This window comes from Alligator mississippiensis, chromosome 4 (genome assembly GCF_030867095.1).
Source record: "Alligator mississippiensis isolate rAllMis1 chromosome 4, rAllMis1, whole genome shotgun sequence".
Classification (NCBI taxonomy): Eukaryota; Metazoa; Chordata; order Crocodylia; family Alligatoridae; genus Alligator; species Alligator mississippiensis.
In genome coordinates, this window is record NC_081827.1 from 130,721,537 (window position 1) to 130,748,341 (window position 26,805).

The following is a 26,805-nucleotide window of genomic DNA, read 5'->3' on the forward strand; positions in this document are numbered from 1 at the left end:
TATCTAGTTCAACCTGCTGCTCAATTCAGGATCCTGTCTAAACTATCCCTGCCAAATGCTTATCTAACCTGATATAAAATGTCATATGATAGAAATTCCACAACATCTCTAGGTGATCTGTTCCAATGCTTCACTACCCACATAGTTGGTTCTTCCTCATATATCATTTGAATTTCCCTTGTGGCAATTTAAGACTGTTCATTCTTGTCCTGTCCACTCTGGACACAGAGCATTGCTATAAAAAGGACTGAGATGAAATAAATTCTTTGTATATGAAGACTGCTATCAAATCTCCTCTCAGGCTCCACTTCTGCAGGGTAAAGAGTCCCAGTTTCCTTCTAGACTACTTATATAATTGTTGTTGTTCTTGTCTGAATTAATTTTAATTTGTCTAATGTCTTTCTTGAAAAGCAGTGCTCTGACACGGACACAATATTTCAAGGGGAACCTTCACTAATACTGGAGAAGTGAAAAAGGAATCACTTTCCATGAGTGATTGGAGAATACTTCTAGAACCATTATCTATTGGAGTATGTGGTTGTTTCACTTAAAATGCTTTGCAATTCAAGTCAAATTTACTTTTATATTTTACTTTTAAATTTACATTTAATTTTTTCTAATGTTTGTGTTACATAGATCATGATATGATGGAATCCAGATCCTGAGACAGGGAAAGCATGTGGTCAGTAAAATTAGGATGCTAGATTTAAAAAAGGTGGGTTTCATCTGACTCAAGGAGTTAATACATATGGTGTCATGGGAGAATAGACTGAAGGATAAAGATGCCCAGGAGGGCTGGGAGTTTCTAAGGGGAAGACCAACAAGAAACTGGAAGCCCAACAAGAAACAGTCCCAACATGATGGAAGCACAAGAAGAATGGCAAAAGATCAGTGTGGCTGCAACAAGGAGCTTCTAAAATGGCTCAAATGCAAAAGGAAAACATACAAGCAATGGAAGAATGGGCAGATCACCAAGGACAAGTACCAGGAAATAGCGAAAACCTGCAGGGACAAAAGAAGGCAAAGATAAAAAATGAGCTGTACCTGGCAAAGGAGGTAAAAGACAAGAAAAGAGGTTCTGTAAGTATGTTAGCCAGAAAAAAAGCCAGGGGGAATTCCCAACTCCCAACCAAAAAGATACAAAGAAGGTAAACAGATACTCAACAGCTACTCTGCCTCAGTCTTCAAAAAAAAAGTAAGCTGCAGCCAGATACCTAATATGGTTTGTCTGGATAAGGAAGGGGAGGGAGAAGGAAGGAACCTGAGGGAGGAGATAACAAAAGAGACGGTCAGAGCTTTTGTTAGGTCTGAATGAATTCATGCCATGGCAGAGGAGTGGGAAGTGACAGATGAGATCTCAGAGCCCTTGGCAATGATCTTCATGAAGTCATGGGAGACTGGTCAGGTACCAGAGGACAGGAAGATGGCCAACATAGTGCCCCTCTTTAAAAAGGAGGACCCAGGGAACTAGACTGGTTAGCCTGACCTCAAAACCTGGGAAGTTACTGGAGCATATCCTAAGGAAAGCCATTTGCAAGCATCTGCAGGAGGAAAGGCTGATCACAAGCATTTAGAATGGCCTCAAACTTGATCTCCTTCTTTGACAAAGTAGCTATTTGGGTGGATGAAGGAAATTCTGTAGATATCATGTATCTGGACTTCAGCAAGGCTTTTGACAAGGTCCTGCACAACCTTCTCATAAACAAGTTGGAGAAATGTACGCTTGATAAAAGTACTATAAAGATGGACAGATAACTGGTTCAATAGCCACAAGCAAAAGGTAATTATTAATGGGTCTGTGTCAGAATGGCAGAAGGTTTTGAGTGGAATCCCACAGTGATCTGTCTTGGGCCCAGTGCTGTTCAACATATTTATTAATGCTTTGAATGCTGGCATAGAAAGCTTCCCGAGTAAATTTGAAGATGACACAAAAATAAGAAGGTTTGCAAACACCTTGGAAGATGTGAGCACAATTCAGAAGGATTTGATAAATTGGGAAGTTGGGTTAGAGCTAAGCAGATTAAGTTCAATGCAGAAAAAAAACAAGATGCTACACCTTGGGAGGAACACAAATATCCAGTCAGGTGTCACTTATTTTATAGCATCATTATGGAAAATGACTAGGGATTCTTGGTAGACCACAGACGTGGTAGATCATAGATCTCAGACTTGGCACTGGTTAGGCCTCATCTGGAATACTGTGTATAGTTCAAGGCTCCACATTATGAAAAGGACATGGGGAAGTTAGAGAGGGTCCAGAGGCAGGCAACAAAGGTGATCAAGGGCTTGGAAGGCAAGTCACATAGGCAAGTCACATGAGGAGAAGCTGAAGGAGATAAGCATGTTCAGCTTGTAGAAAAGGCATTGAAGAGGGGGCATGATAGCAATCTTCAAATACTTGAAGGGCTGCCATAAAGGAGAGAGAAACTACCTTTTTTCTCTTGCTGCAGAGAGGAGGATGCAGATCAATGGCTTGAAGTTGCAGCAAAATGGGGTATTTCTAAGCATCTGGAGGAGAACATGATGATTAGGAATGGTCAGCCTGGATTCACCAGGGGCAAGTCATGCCTGACCAACCTGACTACCTTCTATGATGAGGTGACTGACTCTGTGGATGCAGGGAGACCAGTGCACATCTCTACAAGCAAGCTAAGCAAGTATGATTGGGATGAATGGACTGTAGGGTGGATAGAAAACTGGCAGGAGCATCAGGCTCAGAGAGTAGTAATCAATGGCTTGATGTCTAGTTGGCAGTGGTACCAAGTGGAGTGCCCCAGGGGTTGGTCCTGGGGCTGGTTTTGTTCAATGTCTTCATCAACAACCTGGAAGATGGCATAGAGTACACCCTCAGCAAGTCTGCAGATGACACCAAGCTGGGGGGAGTAGTAGATACGCTGGAGAGTAGGGTTAGTATTCAGAGTGACTTAGACAAAATGGAGGATTGGGCCAAAAGGAATCTCATGAGGTTCAACAAGGACAAGTGCAAAGTCCTGCATTTAGGACAGAGCAATCCCATGTACCAGTACAGGCTGGGGCTGACTGGCTATGTAGCAGCTCCGCAGAAAAGGACTTGGGGGTTACAGTGGACAATAAGCTTAGCATGAGCCAGCAGTGTGCCCTTATTGCCAAGAAGGCTAATTGCATACTGGGCTGCATTGGTAGGTGTGTTGCCAGTAGGTCAAGGAAAGTGATTATTCCCCTCTATTCAGCACTGGTGAGACCACATCACACCACAGGAGTACTGTGTTCAGTTTTGTTGTCCTCCCCCCCCACCCCACCCCCAACTACAGAAAGGATGTGGACAAATTGTTGCCTTCCACTGGACTCTCTCCAAAATGGTGAGAATGCTGGGGGACATGACTTATTAGAAGAAGCTGAGGGAACTGGGGTTATTTAATCTGGAGAAGGGAAGACAGAGAGGATTTAATAGCAGCCTTCAACTACCTGAAGTGGGGGGGGGGGGGTTCAAAAGAGGATGGAGCTAGATTACTTTCAGTGGTGGCAGATGGCAGACGGCAGACAAGGAGCAATGGTTTCAAGTTGCAGCAAGGGAAGTTTAGATATAAAAAGAATTTTCTCACTAGGAGAGTAATAAAACACTGGAGAAGGTTACCCAGAGAGGTGATGGAATCTCCACCCTTGGAGGTTTTCAAGACCCGGCTAGACAAAGCTTTGGCTTGGATGATCTAGTTGGGGATGGTCCTGCTTTGAACAGGGGGGTGGACAAGACCCCCCTGAGGTCTTTTCCATCCTAAATTTTCTATGACACTATGAAAATTAGTTTAGATTGGATATCTGGAAAAAAAGCTTCTTCATTGTTAAAACAGTGAGGCAGTAGAATAGACTGCCTAAGGAAGTTGTGGACTTCCCATCACTGAAAGTGTTCAGGAAGAGGTTTGTATGCTCTCTTGGGTGGAACAGAAGCAGAAGCTTAAGCCAATAAATCAGGAATGGCCAGAGTTGCTCACCTTGGGAGCCACATCTGATCCTCCACCAAAGTCGGAGAGTGTGGGGGGTGCTGAGCGATCCAGCGTGGATGTGACCACACCCCTCCCCCCTGCACCACTGAGCTGCTCTGGCTTTCCCCCATGCCCTGGTGTAAGTGGGACAGCTGCAGAGCACAGGGGCGGGGCTTCAGCAGAGGAGAAGCAGCATGGGGCAGGGCTTTGGCAGAGCATGGTGTGGTAGGGCGCAGGGGCGGGGCTTTGGCGGAGAAGCCCCGGAAAACTGCAACAACCGTGCTGGCCAGCCGCATGCAGCTTGCAAGCCACAGTTTGGCCACTGTTTCAATAAATGTTTTGCATATTGGCTTAAGCTTCTATTCCATCCAGGAGAATATGCAAACACCAGCAGACTCTCCCTATACCTGAGGAAGGGTGTTTGCGCCCAAAAGCTTGTAAAGAACATTTTTTCTAACTATTTAGTTGGTGTAATAAAAGATATCACATTTATCCTAAGAACCTTGTTTACCTATGTTCTTAGACCAACATGGCTATAACCAACACCCCAAAAACAGTGTTGATTTAAATCAGGAATGGCCAGAGTTGCTCACCTTGGGAGCCACATCTGATCCTCCACCAAAGTCGGAGAGTGTGGGGGGTGCTGAGCGATCCAGCGTGGATGTGACCACACCCCTCCCCCCTGCACCACTGAGCTGCTCTGGCTTTCCCCCATGCCCTGGTGTAAGTGGGACAGCTGCAGAGCACAGGGGCAGGGCTTCAGCAGAGGAGAAGCAGCATGGGGCAGGGCTTTGGCAGAGCATGGTGTGGTAGGGCGCAGGGGCGGGGCTTTGGCGGAGAAGCCCCAGAAAACTGCAACAACCGTGCTGGCCAGCTGCATGCAGCTTGCAAGCCACAGTTTGGCCACTGTTTCAATAAATGTTTTGCATATTGGCTTAAGCTTCTACCTAGGGACACTGGGGAAAGTTAAGACCAGTCAACTAAAGGAATGAAGTTATTATGCATTATTTAAGCATTAAGTTAGTACACTAAAATAAGCTACAATGGTCAAAAACCACTTTCAGTAAAAAAAAAAAAAAAAAAAAAAAAAAAAAAAAATCAGTAAAAGAATTTATGTCTGATAATATAATTAAAGGCATTTATAATGGATTAGATGGGGACAGTACCAGATAGACTGATTAACCATCAGCCTCCTGGATTTAACCAAGCAGAGGGAGGAAATTTGGAGGAGGGCCAAGAAAATGGCCAATTTTTCAGTTTTCTTTTTAAAAAAATTGTGTTTGTGAAATATATGAAGCTTGCCAAAAGTTCTTTAGTTTTGTATTTAAAATGTTCATGTGAAAAAAAAATCTATGTGAACTGTTGGGTGGTATAAAGAAAAATAAACATCAGTGATAGAAGCATTCATTTGGAGTTCATGCAAGCAACACATTGCATGCAGCTGTCTGGAGAGAGAAGAAAAGTAAATCTAAATCAAAAGAAAGGCATTGTTCTCTTTAATCATGCCAGTGATTATGCAGTCTTAAATCAATTAGTGTTACCACTTGTTGACATTTTGTATGTGGGAGCATACAAAATTATTTCTTATACACTTGCAACTCTCCTCCCACTTTCTGCTGAGAAGATTATCACCAAACCCACATCTCATCTTACACATTCAGACCAATGAGGAGGGAGGGAAATCAGGTAGATTCTGGTTTCCAGTTGAATTTTTGTAAAAGCAAATTATCTTTAACAGGAAACTCAATACCAGAGCTCTGCCTATGAAAAATACTGAACTGCAAATATTTTATATATTATCCAGTTGAAACTGTAGATTGATATTACTTGGGTAGGAATCAAGCCAGGACATTGGAGCTAACATCTCTGCTCCTATGAAATGAGCCATGAGATTCTACATGAGCAGAGGAAGGCAGGGTCTTGGTTTCATGCCCCACCCCAAAGGTACAGGGTTATACAGAAAAGAAACCAAATTGTTGTACTCATGTAGGATAACCTGGCCCATTTCAGAGCTGGGATGCTAACCCTAATTTCCTGGCTTGATCCCAACCAAGGCAATAACATTTCCACAATGTCAATAGGATAATATGTTTTACACTTCCTGTCCTAAACCAATGTGCAGTACTGCAGTGCCTTAATGTTTAAGTATGGTCGTAGTGCAATAGAGATTGAAGTAAGCCTCAGTTATGCAAATCCATTATTTGTCTTAGAGAACAATTTTAAGACTTAAAGTTTATAAAACACTTGGAAGAAAGATGTTTCAGGAGCACAAAAGTAGTGCTTTAATAATAACAACAACAGGGTTAATTCTGGCTTGTAAAGATATGCCATAAGTATGCACAGCAAGTACATCAGATCCCTATTTTTCATAACTTTCCAGAAAGCCAAAACCTTTAGAGGATTCCTGTTTGATTATGAAAAAATGGTCCCTTCATGCATGGCACATTCATATTTGAAGACATAACCAGCACTTTTAGTTAGCTGGAGTTTTAGTTTAGCACTGTATTGTATGTTTGCTAAGAACACAGAGGCTAACATTTCTTCTCTTACAAAAAGTTCCGTAAGATCTTTAATGCACACTTGTAGGTGCATTCTTGGTTTCACATCTCATCAGATAGACAGAATCTCTAGAATCACAATGCCTCCCAGAACGCTGCTGGGTCTTTTTGGAACTGTAATAACTCTGCATGAAAAATTATTGATTGCACTGAACCACCATAACAGTAGGGCTGTGTGAAGCTTCAGGTGGCGATTCGATTCAGAGGAGATTCGGTCTGATTCAGTGGCTGAATCTCCAAATCTGAATCAAATTAGGGGACCAATAAAAAGGTCCCAATTGAGCCAAAGCTCTTCAAATTGATTCAGAAAAGATTCAGAGAGCTTCGATGATTTGAGCAGTCCCTGGTCACTGCAGCAGGAAGCTGGAGCCAGACTTGGAGCTGGTAAGTAGGGGGTGGGGGAGGGAGGAGGGTGGCGGGGACCATGGAGGCCCTGCCAGGCCCCCTCCCCTGCCTGCTCCCCCAGTCCCCCTGACCCCTATCCACTCTCCCAGCCCCCCCATGGCTGCCCCATCTACCCTAGCTCCAGCCCTTTAAGACAAAAAAACCCACCCCGCCCGGCCTCACCAGTTCCTGCAGCAGCCTTGGGGCTTTGGGGGCTTGTGCAGAGCCCCCTATGCAGCATGGTGCAGTGGGGGGCAGTAGAGATTGCCTCCCACCAGGCAGGAACTGGTGAGTTGGAGAGGGTTCTTTTTTTTTCTTAAAGGGCCAGAGCAGGGGTGGTGGGGCTGCCATGGGGACGGGGACGGGGGGCTTGTGGCAGAGCCCCCCCATGCAGCATGGGGCAGTGGGATCACCCCCCTGCCGGGCAGCACCTGGTGAGTGGGGGCTTTTTCCCCCCAAACTGACGGGAGCTGGAGCGGGCGGGGCAGCCATTGCTGGGGCTGGGGGAGCGGGTGGGGGATGGGCCTGTATGAGTCGAACGTTCAGCAGCAGCCAAATCTCTGAATCAGATTTGGCTGAATTGATTTGGGACAATGAATCAAATCACCGAATCAAATCACTGTCCCCCAAACTGGCTGAATCCAAAGCAAATACCAGCTGCTTTGTACAGGCCTAATAACCAGTTCCTGGGAGGTCTCAGATTCAAGTGTGGAGGCATTCCCACCGTCAAGGTATTGTACTGTAGTGTTACTGTTAACTCTTATGGATTCAGTTACTAGCTGTAAAAGAAGAAAACTATAGTACCAGATGATTGCAATACAGTGTGTAAGTGTGCATTTCAAAAGATCCAGTGTTCTTTTCCTGGATCTGCCACAGACATCCTGTGTGGAGATCAAGAGACCATTTAATCTTTTTGGTGTCTCATCTAGAGAACCATGGAAAATAATACTTCCTTCCCCCAGAGGGATGTTCCATGGATAAATCCATGAAGTGTTTGTGAGGTGCTCAGATATTATAGTGGGTAGTATCAAAAAGGCTCTATAAATAAGGTTATAAGTAGATGAATATAAAATAATTATCAATATTCTCTTGCATCTTGTTTGGTAGTTGCTAATAACATTTTAACACCTACTTCAGGCTTATTGCCTAGAGATATTATAACAAGCAGAGGATTCCATGAAACACACACTAATCTCAAAACATAAAGATTAATGCAATCTGGAAAACAAGAAGTGTCTCTATAATAAAGCAATACTAGCTCCTGTTAACAAGAGAATGTTACAGGTGATTACTGGGGAAAACAGAGGGCTATCAGTAACACCTTTATTTGCTATAAAAAGGACAAAATCAATCCCCAGTGCAATTCAATTTTTACATTACGAAAAAGCTTGAACCACAATATTTTAAATTTTCCTTTAACGTGTATTCTGTTTAGTAAGCGTAAAAGAGAATAATGTGAATTTAAAGAAAAACCTCTCTATATTATTACATATATAACTTTGTGCCTCTAGGAAGAGAGCACAATGCCCCTGGGAGGTTTTTATATGCAGGGCTTCATGCAAATTATATTTTATTTATGTATTGCCTGAATAGTGTGTTTTGTTTCCCTATTTTTTCATATTCACATTAGTGACTGGTAAATTTCAAAAGTCCTGACAGAGAGAAACTGATCTGTAAATTAATCTAGCCAGGAAACCTTCCAAAAATAAAATTTAAAAAAAAAGGTCTCCTTTCAGTTCCCCATTTCAAGCACAGCAATCTCCTCCACTTTCTATTGTCAGCTGTTCAGCAGTGCTGGAATGCTCAGTCAGAATTCAGAAGTCAGAACTGCTTTTACCAGACAAATGTGCTAATCTTTTTTTGGATAACTCTCAAAGTGCAATTCTTCTGAAAATCTTTATTTTAATAAAATAGGTCATGACTTCCTTCTTGGCTTTTGTGACTGTCTCCCCTGGTTCTCCTCCTCCTCCTGATCATTCCTCTAGCTTCTGCAAGTGTGGATCTACATTTTCCTCCTTGCCATCCTTGAAGGTGGGAGCTCAGGGGGTAGGTTTGTGAGCTTCTCCCCCTCTCTATATTATGTACAACTATTCACATAGTTTTAAGTCATTATGTCATGTTAGGTCATTAGAAATTTGCTTTTTTATTCCTGACCTGTCTTTCTCCATCCAGTTGCATATCTCAGGCTGTCTATTCATCTGTTCATTTAAGTCTTAATGTCAACTTAACTTGGGCAAAACCAAACCCTGAACTTTCCTCCAAAACCCTTCCTACTTGTCCCCTGGTGCCAGTTAAATATTGGCATGGTCCTCTTTGTGACCCACATTCAGTGTCTCACAATAATCTATGATTCAGTAAGAAAGCAGGATCCATGCTCAATAAAGAACAGACACATGGACCTGAGTGCCATCTATCAATGGTGGTGATGCTTTAATCCACTACAGTCTCTCCCGGTTGCCATAAATTGTCAGATTAAAAATGCATTACTCTACCTTTGAGAGCCCTTCAGGAGGATGGGAAAATGGTACAAGACCACTTTCTGTATTTTCTCAGAGGTAGGAGCTGAACACTCTATCTCACTTATCTCCAGGATTGAGAGTGCCTCATTTGTCAGTTACCAGCTGAGTGACTTCATTGCGAATGGTAAAGGCTCCTCAGAGATCTAATAAATCAACAGAGATACCTTTCCAGAAATCGACTACCATTCTTTCTTGTCATACATACATGCTGTGTGAGGTAGGTGGAATTTTTCAGATAGGAAACCACAAATCAAGACATCTGCAGTGTCAGAATGAGAACTCAAGACCTATTGACTCTTATCTTGTACTTAGTTCTGATTGTATCTGGAACCCATAACCTGCTTTAAACCTTATCCTAGTGTGATTGGTAGGACTATCTCATGATGACTGTTGACTTCTGTGTGACCTTCCCCAAATAGGAAGGTCTGTATTTGTAGGGTAGTTAACAAGTCACATAAAGGGGGGTTGTTGTCATTTTAGTTAATAGTGGTCCCAGGAGCTACCAGCAGGTTTTTAAGCTGCTTATAAAAGGTATTGATATCACTTAGAGAAAGGCTAAAAGTTTTCCATAGCACTGTTGGACATTAGATGAAATACTTCTAAAAATAAGTGAGGAGGAAGCAGTGAATCATAACATGCTGCCTACTTGGTGTCAGACCAATGTATGATGGCCCTCCTCCTTCCCACCTCCAAAGTTGGCTGAAAAAAAAAAAAAAAAGCCAACAGGAGTCTCTCCATCTTCCCTTCTAGAGTGAAGTAATATTGGATTTATTATTCTGGCTGCTACTCAAACTAACAGACAGGCTTACTTGGGTTGAATAACTGATGCTGTCACGCCCCAACCCTCTGAGCAAGGGCTAGGGCCCAGCCCAAACACCTTGGCCACCTGACAGGAGGGAGAAAAACCTGGCAAGCCTGCAGGGCCTACCAAGCTGTCAGGCCTCCTGGGCTGGTGCTGCCATGAGGCACCACAGAAAGGCATGCACAAGGGCACACTTTGGCATTGCCCTTTGGCAGTGATGGAGGGTCTTCTTTTTCTTTTTTGTTAGAGTTCTTTTGAATGTATTGGTGTGTTTGTTGGGAGGAGAGGGCAGAGTTAGATGTATTTTTTGGGGCTGGGGAACAGCCACACCCCAACTGTTGGAGAAGGCGTGTGGGCAGTGCAACAGTAAGCAGGGCAAGTGGGGCGACCGTCCCAGGAGCTGAAGCAAACGGGCGATAACAGGTGCTGCCCAGCCAGGGCAGGGCATGGGACAGAGCTGCAAGCAGCTGATTTGTGGGGAGTGTGGGGACAAGAAGAGGGCAGTTCCTGCCACTACATGCACTCCCAGGCAAGCATGGGAAAGAGCGTGTGCCCCCTGGATCTGTGCATGGGGCGAGGGCGGGCTGCCACTGCAGGCTTTGCCCTGGGTGCTAAACTTCCTTGCCAAGGCACTGGGTATGGGTTTGGAAAGGGCACTGGGAGAGGGTGGGGCTGAAGCAGGGGAGTGGGAGTGATTGGGCAGGGTGTTGGGGGGGAATTAGGAAGAGGTTTCTTTTAACTGGATGGAAATGGTGGTTGGGAAGCACAGTTGGGATTGACTCAAGGGTTTGCTTGTATGGGGGTTAGGCAGGGAAGCAGCAGTTAGGTCTGTTCAGGGGAGTTGGAGTTCTCAAATTATGGGGTGTTGTTTGGGGAACCTGGAGTTTTATCTGTTTACTGTAGGTCCTTCTGAGCCTTTTGGTGGGATATAAATCTAAAAAATAAATAATAAATTACAGACAGGGAGGATGAATTCTCAAAGTCTCCTCTAAAGTAGCAGTAAAGGAATATAAACTTCCTCACATCCACGTGGCATCTTGATCTACACTGGATCAATTCTTAAAACATTGGTGCTATACCCACTTCCCTCAACAATTAAGTCATAAATCAACTAGAGCATTCAGGCTACACTACATGGAGGATGCAAAGAAACAGGATAGGAATATGTTGCTCCATCAACTCCAGTATTAAATAAATGTTTCAACCAAAGAGTTACCAGTAGATGAACCACTGATTGAACAAACAAATCCTTCCAGGAAAAACACACCTTAACTGAATACATGAGCAATCAAAGAAGAGTATTAATACATATACAAAATGAAAAACACAGGAAACCCTCATTATTTGTGGGTTCGGCATTCACGATATCAAATATTTGCAAATGCTGAACCCGCATTTTAAATACACTTTATACACTTCCAGGAGCTCCACACTTGCTGCTGCTGGGCTCCTGCCACCACAGCCATGCCCCCACCCCAGTTGCCCGGGGGCACTGGAGTCATGAATGCAGACTGCCTTATTCGCAAACGTAGTGCCTTATTCACGGATTTCACCATTCGCAGGGGATACAAGAATATATCCCCTGCAAATGGCGAGGGTCACCTGCATTGTGAAATTCCATCCAATAGCCATCAAAATACAATTCTAGGTCCTCATTTCACCAAAGCATATGCCAACACCCAACCATACCTGTCAGGTCAGGTTCTCCTACTACCATAATTTACAGTAGACAATACTACCTGTGACTTTTAACACCAAGTGCTGGGTGGTAGTTAAATAATCTGGCAACCTCTAGCATGCCAAAGGCTTCAGACAGAAGAGCACCTCAGAGGGGAGTACTGGTCTTGCTCCTGACAAAGGAAATGCTGCTAAAAGGTGTGGAACTGAGGTCCACTCCATGATAGGGTAGACTGGGCTCTTTAACCCTGGTCAGCAGCCTGTCGAGAACTGGAGTTTTGAAAGACAGACAAATGGATGATCTCCTTTACTCCAGTAGCTCCTGCAGCCAAGCTGGTTGCAAGCCTTTCTTTTAGACTAATCCAGCAAGGCCAAGAAGGGGACATGGTATATGGACAACCCAGTGCCTCCATGTACCTGCCCAGGCTTTTGTGCCCTGGAGAGGTCACTCCAGCTTCCCAAGTGCTTTGCTGAAATAAGACCTGAGCATGTACTTTCAGTGACTGCAGTAGTTTGAATAACTACACTGTATCCCAGTAGTTCTCATGGGTATATCTCGCTGTTGGTGGCCCTGCTGATATTTCCTAAAGATTTTTACAGTACCACTCTGCATATCAAAGAAAATAATGTACATTAGCAAAATATGGAATGTACTGCGCAGTGTTGGAAAGAATGATCAGTTCCTCTACCACCTCTCCCAAAGGAAAAGAGGGTGATGGAAAATGATGGTATGCCTCAAAGTGTGAAAGATATGAAAAAAAGATACATTTATCAATATGTCAATGGGGAAAAATGATCAAATGGGAAAAAACATCTAGACAAGTGAGCTAATTATTCATAAGAAAACAGAACTGTACTTCATGTATAGGAATGGAAAGCATATTTCATGACTGGTTTCAAATGAAGGGGAAAGAAATCTTATTGTATGAGACTAAATATTAGTCTCGTATCCACCAAACAAAATTTAGAATAATTTTCAAAAAGAATTACTACTATTTCTAGTGATTACAATGCTAAAAGCAGTTATATTTAGCCAGACAAGGATCTCATCATAATTTGAATTCCCTGTGGTGTCATTTAGTGTTATATTTGAGAAATTCCTCAATAAAAATGTCAAATAGAGAGTGAGCTGAATTCCCCAGAGAACAGTTTTGGACATTTTCCAGTACAAAAATTGTAGCTAAGTAATCTCGAGGAGAGAAGAAAGAGAAAGAGAGGAAATATGCTTAAATATCAACATGAAGGGAAAAAAACACTTAACCCATCAACCTCATGTCATCTAATTAATATCATCTAACTCCAACATTGGCTATTTATGAAGACTGCAATTGTTTTGCTATGCTGACATTGCTGGAAAGACATTCAATGGATGCTTACAAAGGAATGCAAAGCATGACAATTAGAAATGGTTCAATGTCATGTGAGGACCTTTATTAAACAAGAGATTTTGGAATCCCCATCCAGTTTTCCCTTCAACTGCGACTGGGCCAGATCCTCTGGCCAACAGATTCCAAAACATTCAGGTATAAATAGGGCAATGCCATATAGTCACTGTATAGTTTCTCTCAGCAGTGTCCGTTGGTCATTACAGGATTGTGAATGCAAATAAATTATCATCAGGTGACCTGTTACCTTCTGTTCAAGAATGCAACTTATGGTGATGTCAGTGAATCCCTTATAAAAAAAATCCTATTGAATTAAATACAGAAAGAAGAATACATACAGAATTTTAAAATCAATGTACGTTGGGTTTTTTTATGGGGGGTGAAGGTTGGGAGGAAGGGAGGGAAGGGGCCACTGGAATATAATTGCATTAGCCCTCTTCTGGGGTTAGAATTTGGAGGTGGACATACTGCCCTGGAAGCATATTATTTAGTTCTGTATGGCATATATATTTTTCAGTTTCAGGGATAATTTACACATTCTATGAAACTGAAATAATTCTATATTAACTTATTTGGGATATTAGAGCCCTATTTATTTTCTATAGAGCCTTATTTATACCATTCCAATCATATGACTTTTCCTGGAGGGAAATGGACATTTAAATAAAAGAAATATCGTAATTGCAAACCTATAATTCCAGACTTATTAAAAATATTATTGGCCTATAAAGCAGAAAAATGTCAACAAAATAACAGGGACAAGTATTTTTCACCATCTGTATGGAATATTTGTTTACTCAACCATGAAAACAAGACCTGGATTTGAAAGGGAGAGATATGTATATATATAGAGGGAAGGGGATACACACAATCTTTAATCCATTCCAGTGATGGTTTATTCAATGAATAAATAAATAAAAACTCTTTTTTGGTACAAAATAACCATAATGGCCCTGACCAAAATTTCCAAATCCCAGTTTCACATCTGCAAATACAGCGTTTTAGAAATCTTTGATCTACATATTCACTAATGCATCTTAAAAAAGTTGAACACTGTATTAAAGAACTTATGGAAAGTTATATGTACATGGAAAAACAAGAATGTTGTCCTTTTTATGACAGATGTCCAGGTTTCAGTGAAAACATCACAAAAAATGTCATCTCAGTTTTAAACATAAATGCTAATCTCAGCAGTTATGAATTGAATGCGTTTGGAAAATGAATTATTCTCTCCTTTCCAGACATAAGATCTCTATGACTAGATTAAAATATGATAACAGGGTATCATGGACAGGTCCAGGATTTTGAAAAGGGAGGTGCAGATGGTGTGGTGAATCATTGCATATAACAACCCATATTTTTGTCTGGTTAAAAAGAAACTAGAAGCTTTACTAATACTCTAGGGGCCTAGGACTATATTATTCAGATTAAGATTGAAGCAAAAATAAATATAACTTTATGGGCACGTGTACTGATTTGCTATATCATATACTATGCATTAAACACACAACTAACCAAGCAAAAATAATAAAAGATGTCGTTTCTTTAATCTTGTAGTCATTAGAATTAAATTTACATCTTTTTCAGATTCATAAAACAAAATCAGGTATTTGTGAGTATCTTGACAGTGCATCCAATGCTTCACTGATAGTTATTTCCCCTGAGCTAACATTTTTAGCCAGTCTTAAAAACAGTCTGCAGGGCTGTGAAACATGAGGTACATTACCAGGAGCTGATAAACGGGAGCAGAATTACGTAAGAGTAGCTTGATTAGGTTAAGAGTATTAAAGGTGTCATTAACATTTGTGGAATGAAGAGTTGGGAAGAAATCAGATAGATTACCATGAGCCATGAAGCCAAGCAACTCCATCACTGCCGCCTGACTAGAAATGCTGCTGCCACTACTGGAGCACATGTAAAGATGCCCACTAGGTCAGCATGTTTTTGACACTACAGACTCCTATTTGAAACTCTGGGTTTATCTTGTGAATTACTTGTAGGTGTTTGAACACCTAAATGTGCTAATATCACATGATATCCTGCTGTACCCTTGAAAAATCTCATGGCACCCTGGTTGAGAATCACTGCTCTTGTGGTTTACTCCCCTGGTGCCCCATATTCGTTAATGGGGCATATATGCTACACCCTTTCCTCACCAGTGATAGAGTCACTTAAAAAATGAGCCAAAAATAAAACTGAATGGCTATTCTTTTTTTTTTAATGAAAAAAATAGCCATACTTTGGTACCAATGATAATTTGACCTGCTCTAGCTGAAACATATAAACACCACCCTGTAACAGGGCACAATCAAGCCCAGAAAAGTATTAACTCAGACTGACTAAATGAATGCTTTTAGACTGGTGTCAGGGGAGGGAGGAAAAGTCTAGCTCCTTATTTATACATTAGTCTGTTCAGAGCCTTTTGAATAACTGCTGTTTGTTTTTATGACTAATGATGTTTGGAAACTCAGGTCAGAAAGCTGTCAATGAACAGGATGTACAATCCATCTGAACAAATATTACTCTGGGATGAAAATGAACAAAGTAGGAAATACAGCAGCTGAAAGACTATGTGAAACCTTGCCCAGAAATTCTAGTAAGAATATGGACCAACTATATGCAGATTAACAGTACTGGGGGTAATGTTACTTGCAGTTCATTACCTGGTTTCCCAGTTTTCACAATATAATAACATACTACCCAGCATAGAGTTTTTAATCTATGACCCCACAATGAAGTTTGGGCTGTATCAAAAACTGGTCACTGACTTTTGTACGTGGGATTTTGAAGCTGCTCATTCCATTGTGGCTTATATGTGTACATGAGAAACTGAATGGAAAGCAAACACCCTGGACACACAGACTCTGGCACTGGGAATCTGCAGCAGCAGTCATAAAAGCCCCAGTCCCTAGTAACTAATGCTAATTACTACTTACTTTAGTAATAGAAACTGAAGAGAAAAGATGGGAATTCCCAAACGCATTAAAAATTACAAATAGATTTTAATCAGGATCTTGGATCCAAATATAGCTGAACCAGGAGGTATCTGAATTCTACATGTGGAATGAATCCAGTTTAAACAGTGATGCCCTGTTAACGATTACTGTCCTACTGTAGTTCTGCTCCTCAACACCTGCACAACCTCATCACTCTTGCTCCTTCAACAATCAAGAATGCATTATTTTCTGATAGAGATACACCAACAATTGTACTGATGAATTGTTATTTATCCTTCAATTTCCATGGGACTTAATTTTTTAATCAGATGATGGACCCCTCATCTATTCCTATTAACACTGACCACATACTAGTATGCTGTTACTTAAGTGAAAAAAAGAGGTCTGCCGTTAAAAATAGATGAAAATGGATTGCAAAGTACTACACTTTTAAGTCATGGAAGAAAGAAAAACTTTATTTGGGCAGGTGATGCAGATGACCTTTTAAAAGAAACAATCAGCATAAGTATGCAGGAGTAGCTTTCTAAAGAATTAGAGCCAGATGCATGGTTTTGAGAGAATTTAGGACTACAAGAATAAATGCTCATAATTTCCAAGCTGAAAGGGCAGCCTGGCACCTTATAGGTCAACTCATTCAGTGAAGCATGAGCTTCGTAGGATACTCATGATGTAGACTGTAGCCTATGAAAACTCATGCCTCTCTGAATCAGACTAATCAGATGCCACATTGCTGTGTCTTCTGCCTAACTTGGTACTAACATGGCTATCTCTCTCATTCCCTTGCTAAATTTGCATTTCAAAGACCTGATCTAACACTCACTGAAGCCAATGTGAAGACTCATTTCAAAAAGGTTCTGGATCATACTTGTACTGATAATTATATGCATGACAATAGATTTGAGAGGGAATACAGGTATTGTTGACCACAATTTAACAAATAAATTAGACAAAACTAATTACTCGTCTTCACCAAATTCCTTACTTACCAAGACAGTTGTGGCCATCATGAGCCAACATGAATCCATCGTAGCACATACATCTGTAGTTTCCTGGGATGTTGATACACTCATGGACACAACCCCCATTGTAGAAGTCATTTTCACACTCATCAATGTCTAAAACAGAAGACGGAAATTTTCATTAAAAAAAAAAATTCTTACCAAAATGCTGATATCAACTGACAGAAAGATTCTCCCAATTAAGTATAATGCATGTTACATGGAACAGGCACATATGAAAAAGCATGTTACAAATTTATATGGCATTGTTTGTTCATAAAGATACCTCAGTGTATTATTGACAGGATATAAATGATCACATAGGACTGACATGAAGCCATCTCATGGATGCAACACAGCAGATATTCTCTTTCCTATAGTAACATTATTTCCATTTTACACTGAGATCTTTTAAGATGTCTTGTCATTAAGGTACTGGAATGAAGTGCCCAGAGGCTGCGGGGCGGGGGGGGGGAGGGGGGGGCAACCATTGGAGGACTGAGGGTGCAAGCAGGGGATAGGGCTGGGCGGGGCATCAATCTGGGGGGCTGGGGGAGCAAGCAGGGGTGGGGCATGTGGGCCCTGCAGAGGGGGGTGGTAGCCCTGTGTGGGCCATTTTGCTCCTGTTGGGGAGGCTGTAACCCCTGGCAGGGTGGGGTGGGGGGGCGGGCAGCAAAACATATAGGTATTTAGAATTCACTTTATCATGATGATAGAAATACTGGTGGGCTTCCAAATTGCTTTAACACTGTAGATATAGCAATAACACATTGCCCAACTGATTGCTGTCTGTTTCTCACTCTCTCTCTATATATAGTGGTCTTTTTTTTTTTTTAATTGTGGAAGAACATGGATTTCAGGGTATTTTGCAGAATGACTTAGGAATTTTTTTTATCAGGGATTTTTCAGTTTTCAAATAGTGAACACTATAATTCCTACTAGGAAGGCCAGTGGCAGTACCCTGCCTGCTCAGAGCTGGCACCTTGGACCCAGCTGGACGTGGCTGACCTCCTGGGCAATTGCGGCCAGGAGGACATGTTTTGACAGTTCAAACCAGACCACCACACCAGGAACATCTTCCAGGAGATAACTGCCCAGATGGCCAGCTAGGGGCACACATGGTAGTAGTGCTGCACAAAGGCTAACTTCGTAGCCACGGCCCCCTGGCAGCTGGCCCAGAGGGGCAGATGCCTTTACTGGCTGTGCAGTTCCCATCCAGGTCTGGCAGGTGTGCAGCAGGTCACAGCTAGGCAGCAGCCTCCACTGCCAGACTGCTACAGTGGGTAAAGGGAACTCTCAGGGCTGCTTCAGCTGTCCTGCTGGCACAAGGGGTAGTGTCCCCAGGTACCAATTGGCTGGGCCCCAGAAGCTCCTGAGAGTGAGTAGCCCTGAGCTACTTGACAGGGAAGCTTTTTGTACTGATGGGGCCAGGACAGGGCAGCTTTTCATACTGCTGAGGACAGCACAGGTGCTGCCCCTGGGCTTTAGCTCCCTCTGGCTGCAGATCCAGGAGGAGCCAGGCAGGGTTATTTTGCCCCAAGTGGCACAATTTGCCCCACACTAAAGTGCATGTCCAGGCACATTTGCTGAGGTAAAAAGCCCCAGCTCAAATTTTCACCGCTTTATTTGAGCTGCTGCAAGCACACATGCCTGCATGTGTGGACGTGCCCAAGGAGTTCAGGTTACATGATGCAATTCTGCCATGTGTTAGAGAATTATTCTGTCTCCTTGCCAGATGAGACCAATGCAAAACTAGGACTGAAGCCACACATTCTACCTGTTCTGCAAGTAGAAATCTTTTCCATCCAAGGAATGTATTGTTACTTGATAGAATTCACTTGCCAGATGACTGAAATGTATAACCTCCAGAAATGTAGTTAAAACATCAAGAAAGTAAGACTAGTAAATTGAAAATATTTTCTGAGAAGTTGTATGAAGCTAGCAAAGTACAGAGGATGGTTTTGCTTCTGTCCTCCTGATATGCTTTGACACATGCAGACAGGTCACCAATCACTGTTTTACCCATGTCCTCAAATAGTTGGCTGATGCACTTGGAATAAAAAGTGTATAAACAGTGTATACACAATAAATGAAAATCCTGGGCAACTAGAACTCCAAGGTAGATCATTAAATAAGACTAGAAGGGATCAGGGTTTTTTACTCAGTGGAATACACTAATAAGGCCAGAAAGCAGCCTTCTCCCTCTGCCACCTTGTATTCAGTCCCAGGATGAGAGGCTTTCCCCCTTCATGTCATATGGGAAAAAAAAACTTTATCTTGGAATTGAATAAATACAGTATATGCTAGCTATAAAGCCAATCCATTCTAGAACTTTAATGTCTTTTAGTTTTTCAGCCTTTGACAAAGTAACATTGTAATTCCTTTCAGTGAATCCCACAGGGATATCCTGTCATCCCTCCATAAATTGTTAAGCTATATCAAGGCTGTCCCAATGGTGACCCACAGGCTAAAGGCAGCCCACAAGTAGTTAAATCCTGGTCCTTAGCACCAGAAATCCTGCAGTGGGATGAGCAGCAGCAATGTTAACTCCCATGGCTATGACAACCACTGTGCCAGTGAGGCCTTGCCACGGAATGTCTGGATTTAGCTCACTGTTGGAGACACCTTTTGGTGATGGGGCAAACGGTACTGGTGCAATCTGAATATTGGGGGTTAACACTGCTGCTGCCCACCCCACTGCTGGAGTGGATTGCTGGGATCACAAGAAGCCCCATAGTCCAGATCCAGCCAGCCAGCCAGCCTAAAGAGGTAGGACAGCCCTGAGATAGATGACAGAAGGTATAGTTTTTAATTAGCAAGGCTTATAGAATCATAGAAAATTAGGGTTGGAAGGGACCTCAGGATGTCATCTAGTCCCCTTGCTCAAAGCAGAACCATCCTCAGCTAGATCATCCCAGTCAAAGCTTTGTCTAGCCAGGTCTTAAAAACCACCAAAGATGGAGATTCCACAATTTATCTGGGTAACCTGTTCCGGTGCTTTCTTAACTTTGTGATGAGAAAGTTTTTTCCTAATAACTAACCTGAACTTCCCTTGCTGGAACTTGAGACCGATGCTCCTTGTTCTGTTATCTGCCACCACTGAGAGCAGTTTAGCTCCATCCTCTTTGGAACCACCCGTCAGTTAGTTGAAGGCTGCTGTTAAATCTCTGCCTGTCCTCCCCCCAGTCTTCTTTTCTCCAGACTAAATAAACCCAGTTCTCTTAGCCTCTCCTTAGAAGTCATGTGCCCCAGCCCACTAACCATTTTTGTTGGTCTCTGCTGGACTCTCTCCAATTTGTCTACATCCTTTCCATAGTAGGAACATAAAACTCAACCCAGAAAGGACATTTCTACACTGAAGAAATATCTAGAATTTTTTCCTATTGTTGTTAACACCAGTTTCTAATGCATGGAGGCTCAACTTCTGGGAGTATTGGCATAGACAAGACCATAGCATTTTGTTTTAATAAATTCAGTGTTAGTTGGATTTACTCTATTAGGAAACCTAACTTTACCTGGAACTAAAAATGCGAGTAGCTATTGGAAGCACAGGTTAATTTTTTTAAGAGACTAAGTGACTTAGGAGCCAAAGTTACATTTTCAGTTGTTGCTTAGGCTTCTGAGTACCAAGTAATGTTTGAAATTGGATTTATATTTCTAAGTCACTTAGGTGCTTGAAGAAAATATCACCCACAGCCTTGTTTGGGCTGGGAACACAGGCTACTCGTCTATGACAAAGGCTGCCACCAATTGATCCAGCTGTAAATGGCTATCTGCTCATACAGGGTAGGGAGTCAAATATATACCAGACATGATGCTTCCAATATCACTCCCTTTCATGCTGTTTAGGTGCCTTGGTCCCACTAGCTCTACAGGCTGCCAGGTTCAGTACCTGTATTTGGGGTCCCTGTCCTAGATGAGTCTTAGCAATAACTTTCAACAGATTTGTTTATTAGGGCTGCGCAAAGCTTCAGTTCCTGATTCGATTCGGCAGAGATTCAGCCCAATTCAGTGGCTGAATCGTTGACTCCAAATCGAATCAGAGGACCCTTTCATCTCTCCAAATCAAATCAAATTTTTACATCTTAATTTGACTTTAGATTTTATTTTAGAAAAAAATATTTTTATATCCTTGATTTTGTATTGAACACAAAATATACAGGAAAAACAATTTTTACAATAGCCTCTATAATAATAATTTCCCTAAACCAAATTCATATATGACTTCATAATCACTAACAGCCATCATTATAAAAAGGAAGAAGACAGAGAAGGGATTGTACTCTACAAATAAAAAGTCTGTCTATCCAGATCTCCATTCATTATGTGAATAGCCAGATTTATTTGGTAATATCATTTAATGGATTAACTCAGAGGCATAGCAAGCTATTTCAACACCTGGGCAGAGGTAGAGGCTGTGGGAATTAAGATAATCATTAGAGAATAGGAAGTGGCAGAGGGAGATGGAGCTTGGCTGCTGTAGCTGAGGGATGGGCTTGCTGCATAGTGGTGGAGCAGCCCAGCTGACCCAGACTCCCCAGAGCTGCTCCTGGTGCCCTGTTCACTCCCCCTCCTCTCTCAGCTGAAGGTGTTGTTTCATGTGCCACAACCAGTTTGCAGAACTGCCCAGATTTTTCTTTCCTGCATTTGCAGTAAGGCTGCTTCTAGCACCAGCAGAAACTAGAAGGCACTGCACCTCCAAAATGTGAAGTAAGCTGAACTTTAGTAATATCAATTTCTATTTTATCTAATCATTTCACTCTGTTGTATTGTAAAATTCACTGCACACTTCTGGTATTTCTAATACTCTTGGACGGAAGATGACATAGATTTTACTCAAGACTTTGCACAAGCTAATACAAAGTGAGAGCATCCCTATTCTTTAACATACTGGCTAATGTAAATCAGGTACCTGAATGTCCAAAAATTCCTAGGATGCATCTAATTCAAGTTACTCCAGCGGACCTGAACCTACTATAGATCATGTAGGGACTGAGCCAAAGCTCATTGACTTCAACGGGTTTTAGGTCAGGGCCATAGCTGGATTGCAACATTAGTAGGATAATTAACAGACAACATAAAGAATGGCTGGCGTTTGAAAGCCTATGGTGCACATTTCTGCAGAGTGCTGAACATTTGGCATCACTTATCCCAGCAGTGCTCAAAAGTTATCTTTCACAATATTCACATTCTCTCTGGACCTGCAAATGTAGATTTTTGAATAGAGGCATGTCATAGTTAAAATGATGTTTTTTCCTTAAAAGTTGTAATCTCTTTCTATACTACCAATTATAAAAAGGAGATCTGGAATTAATTTAGTAAACATAAATTGCAGTTGGCTTTGAAAGGAATAATTTATGCTCTTGAACTTTCCTAAATATATAGCAAACAGGATGCTGCTGTCTCCCCACATTAAGTTTATACATCTTTCATCTAAATTAGAGCGCTAAATACAAAATCTAGCACTTGGGTTACAAATGTAGCATACCTTCTAGAAGAGACGAGTCCAGATTTCTTTTTTAACTATATCAGCAAGGAAGCATTATGGACAATAAACAAATTTGTCTTATTTGGCAGTTTGTAATAGTTAACAAAAAAATTACATTGGTTTATAAATTATGTTTCATTTTTCTTTGTAGACTCCAAGCCTAAGGTTTGAAACAGACATTGCCAAATGAAGCAGATTAGCTGTGCCCATTGTCCCACGTGTTGATGCTGTAGGACAATAGTTGACATGCTCGGCCAGAGCTTGAGGGCCCTAGTCCTGAGCTGCCCAGGAATTCCCAGGCAGGATTGGGTCCCTCAAGCCCTGGGATCTCCAGGGCATGTCTCCATAAGTGGTGAATGATGTGGAGGTGCTGCCAGGGCTTGAGGTACACAATCTTGCCTGGAAATTCCTGGGCTGTGCAGAACTGGGCCCCTCAAGTCACTGGAGCACCTGCTTGAGGAGACGGGGTGTGGGGAGGGAGAGGCTAGAGAGCATAGGCTGTTCTGGGCTGCTTGCACTCTTGCGCCATAAAGTAAATAGGCATCCACTGCCAAATAGTGGCACAAATGGTTACCGCCTTCAACACAGCCACACATTTTGGGCATTTAGGGTATTGACATCTGTTTGTTTGGCCTTTGTACTGCCATAAACATTTTTATGGTGGCACAAAGGCAACAAAAGTCAATGTCTGTTTCCACCATCTACTAGGCCCTTTGTTTATACGGCCACCTAGAGTGGATTAATTAACACTAAGGAAGAGCTCAGTTTTCCTGAAACAGATATACAGAGTGATCTTCGGTTTCAAAGAGCAGGTATACATAAAGCACACTGGGGCTGGGATTAGCACTCAAATTCCTGATTCCTAGTTCCAAATTCAAAAATATATGAAATTGGGAAGATGATGCATTGCTTTATAAGTAGATAGAGGGTCTAAAATCACAGATAGCAAAACCAAAAAACAGAATCCATGTCTAAGTTCTAGTTTTGGATCATAATCACAAGGACAGCTTTCCTGGAAACATATTGTGGACATAAGGGCATGTCTACACTTTGCCCGACAGTGAAATAGTGACTCACTGTGTCACTGTGTGGCACCCTCTGGCAATGTAGTGACCACGTGGGTCTACACGTGTGATTGCCAGGTACGTCGCCATAGCAGTGCACTCCCCTGGTATAGTGAGCTGCTATGGCAATGTAGTAGTGAAGTCTAACCATTCACTGCATGCACGGTGCAGTAACTGCCCATACTGCACCATGCTTTAGTACTTCCAGAAGCCATCTGGACCATTTCAGAAAAGGATACTCACTCTTCACATAAAGCCACACCTTTTTACAACTAGGAAGCCAATTAGGAATTTAACATCCAAAACAAAAGCCAATGGCAAATAATAACCACATGGGTAGAAGAGTGTTCCTGCCAAACATTGTCCAGATATTCCAGAAGTGCAGATCTAGCTGGAAACAGCACCACTAAGATGACATTCCTGAAAGGAAATAAATCTAAGGTGGGATTCTAGCTTCAGTGAATTTCCAGATATGTTCACATTATATGGACTCATTGGTTGTTTTATCTGCTACAAATTCCACTGACCTTGAAGATCAACAGTCAGCTCAGTTTGAAAGACCAGAGTACTGGACATCATTTATTAAGTATGTATTGATGTAATGCAAGATTGGAGATTAATTCCATTTTTCTCCTTGCAAGCAAAGCTCCATTTCAAAGTGCAGTCAACTTCCAAGACCCTTCTATGAATATATTCATATATGACCTTGTTTGACTATAAAAAGAATATATATTAATTTATTCTTATTAAATCTGTTTTTTTCTTACTCTAAAGAAATAAGATTTTCCATTTTTGACCCATAAATGCCAATGTCTTTTTTTCTTTAAATGCTGTGGCTTTGGAAACATGATCTAATGAATCGATGAAAAACATGCAGTAGCTTTTTACTGCTTTTTAACTGTCATGATGTTTTCAAGATGTTTGTGCCCAAGAAAAACTGTAAAATTTGATAGCCATTAGGACTGCTCTGACAGCCAAGGTCCAAGGTGAGCAGGATGGGAGTAGGGAGAGCTATAGATGCTTTTCTCTAATAAAAGGGGACTTCTTTAAGAATGGGATTCCAGTAGGTGTGTCTTAGCTCTCTTAAAATTAATGGGTTATGAGATGAGTCATTGTGTCTTTAAGACACAAATATATTATATAGCTCTTCCCCAAGTAGAAAATTGATATTGCTCTGCTATTTCTTGTGAGCAAGAGAAAGCCTGATGTTTCTCAGCTGAGCAAGTATATATAGCAGGTATAAGACCTTCTCTAGCACCAGAGTGCTTTCATAGCACCTCATAAGAACCCTTCTGCAAAAGATACTCTCTCTCCCCTCTATTTTCCCTATTAGTGTACCCAGGGACAAAGGAAAATAAACACGTTTTTACGATTTTCTCTAAGGTCACAAAGTGAAAACTCCAAACATAAACCAAATTATGAAAAGGCATGTCTGGGAGTTAAAGAATAATAAAACATTATCAGTACATTTCTATCTTTACAAATGAAGCTCTAAACTTACAGTTGTTAGTGTTTCTTTGCTAAAAGTATTTATGATCCATTTGGAAGGCATGTGAAATAGCTGCAGATTTATTTTTGGCTGCAAGTGTTTTGTTTTGTTTTTTTACTTAAGAAAGAACTTTAGAATATACTTTTCTCTTAAAGATGACGACTCAGCTCACGACTTGCAAATTTTAAGATTGCTAAAAGACACCTATTGCAATCCCCATTATTAAGGAGCTCCCTTTTTATTGGAAGAATAACATTATTAAACACTCAAGACTTTATCCTATTAACTTGTGATGAGAACCAGTGAGGAGCAAGTTAGTTAAGAACACATAAGGTAAGGATGCTTTTGTTAGATTCACCAGATGAACAAATTCAGAAAACTTATGGCTCTGGCATAGTTTTAGCCAATGTTAATGTGCATGTTTCAATTAATGTGTTTTAAACAACACTAATCTCTGAAAGCAGACAAAATGTCATATTTAAAATACACTAACCCTTAGGTATGGTATGCCTGGCTACTTTGTGGTAAAGTGAAATCAAATGTGAGAATCTGTGATTGGCCTCTTCAGTCACCGACCCACTAATGATTTCCCTGTTTACAGAAATACTGTCATATTTGTATCAAGGGACTGCTAATCAAGGGATGATGAACTTTACCGACAACCGTAAAGTTCATCGTTACCAGTGAATGTGTTGCTAAATGAAAGATTTGCACAGAGATCCAATATGAAAACAGTTTTCATGTAGCAACAAAAATGTAGGCATTACTAAATAACTAATTTCTATATTCATCAATCAGCAATCCCTAGTGTATGTCTGTCTCAAATCCATCTTCCCTCTCTCTTTTTGTGTTTCCTTTGCATTTCTTTTGTTACAGAATATCCCAGTTTCCATGCCTCAAAACAGTCATTTCTGTGCCTTTCCTTCTTCTTAAAATGAACAGTGTTTAACAAGTTAATGTTAGTCCTCAAATATCCCTATAGAGAACTGATGCTCCCATCAGCTTTACAGAGGACAGGAGAGTTCATCCCCCTTAAGTCTTTGTTTCAAGCTTTCTGCAGTTCAAAGTAGACATTGTTGCCTCCATCCACACTAGGTTCATTTTGGGTGGTTATCTCTGGAGCCATGAGACCAGAAATGTATCTGCAAAATAAGTAAAGTTGAGCTTCTGCAAACCTTGATGTGACCTGCAGGTCACAGAAAGGCATAGGTGAGCTGCATATTTGACATTCCTGGAATATGAAGCAAGGTGAAGTAAATAAAATGAACATCCCTAAATATGGAATTTTCTGAGTTTATCCCATGCTGAGCCCTAACATTTTATTAATAATAAGGTCTATTTGGTGTTCTTTGTCTATAACACCCATTTGCCTCCTAAAAAACAGACTAACAACTGTACTCGTTAATGAATGGGTTGGCAGGGGGAGAGAAGAGAAGGGGGGGAATGTACATGTTTTTTTCCTGGATGGGTGCATAATTGCCAGTAACTCTTGAGTATTATGTATGTGTGACAGCTGCCATTTAGC

The 26,805-nt window shown here is 41.5% G+C and overlaps 1 protein-coding gene across 7 annotated transcripts in view; it reads right to left on the reverse strand.

Annotated features, from left to right (window-relative positions):
* SCUBE1 (signal peptide, CUB domain and EGF like domain containing 1) overlaps positions 1-26,805 on the reverse strand; it is a 383,661-nt gene that overhangs the window by 313,054 nt on the left and 43,802 nt on the right. For all 7 annotated transcript variants that reach the window (XM_019481708.1, XM_019481710.1, XM_019481707.1 and 4 more), the window contains exon 3: positions 17,228-17,356. In XM_019481708.1, coding sequence (XP_019337253.1) covers positions 17,228-17,356 — 129 coding nt within the window. The remainder of the gene's footprint in view (positions 1-17,227; positions 17,357-26,805) is intronic.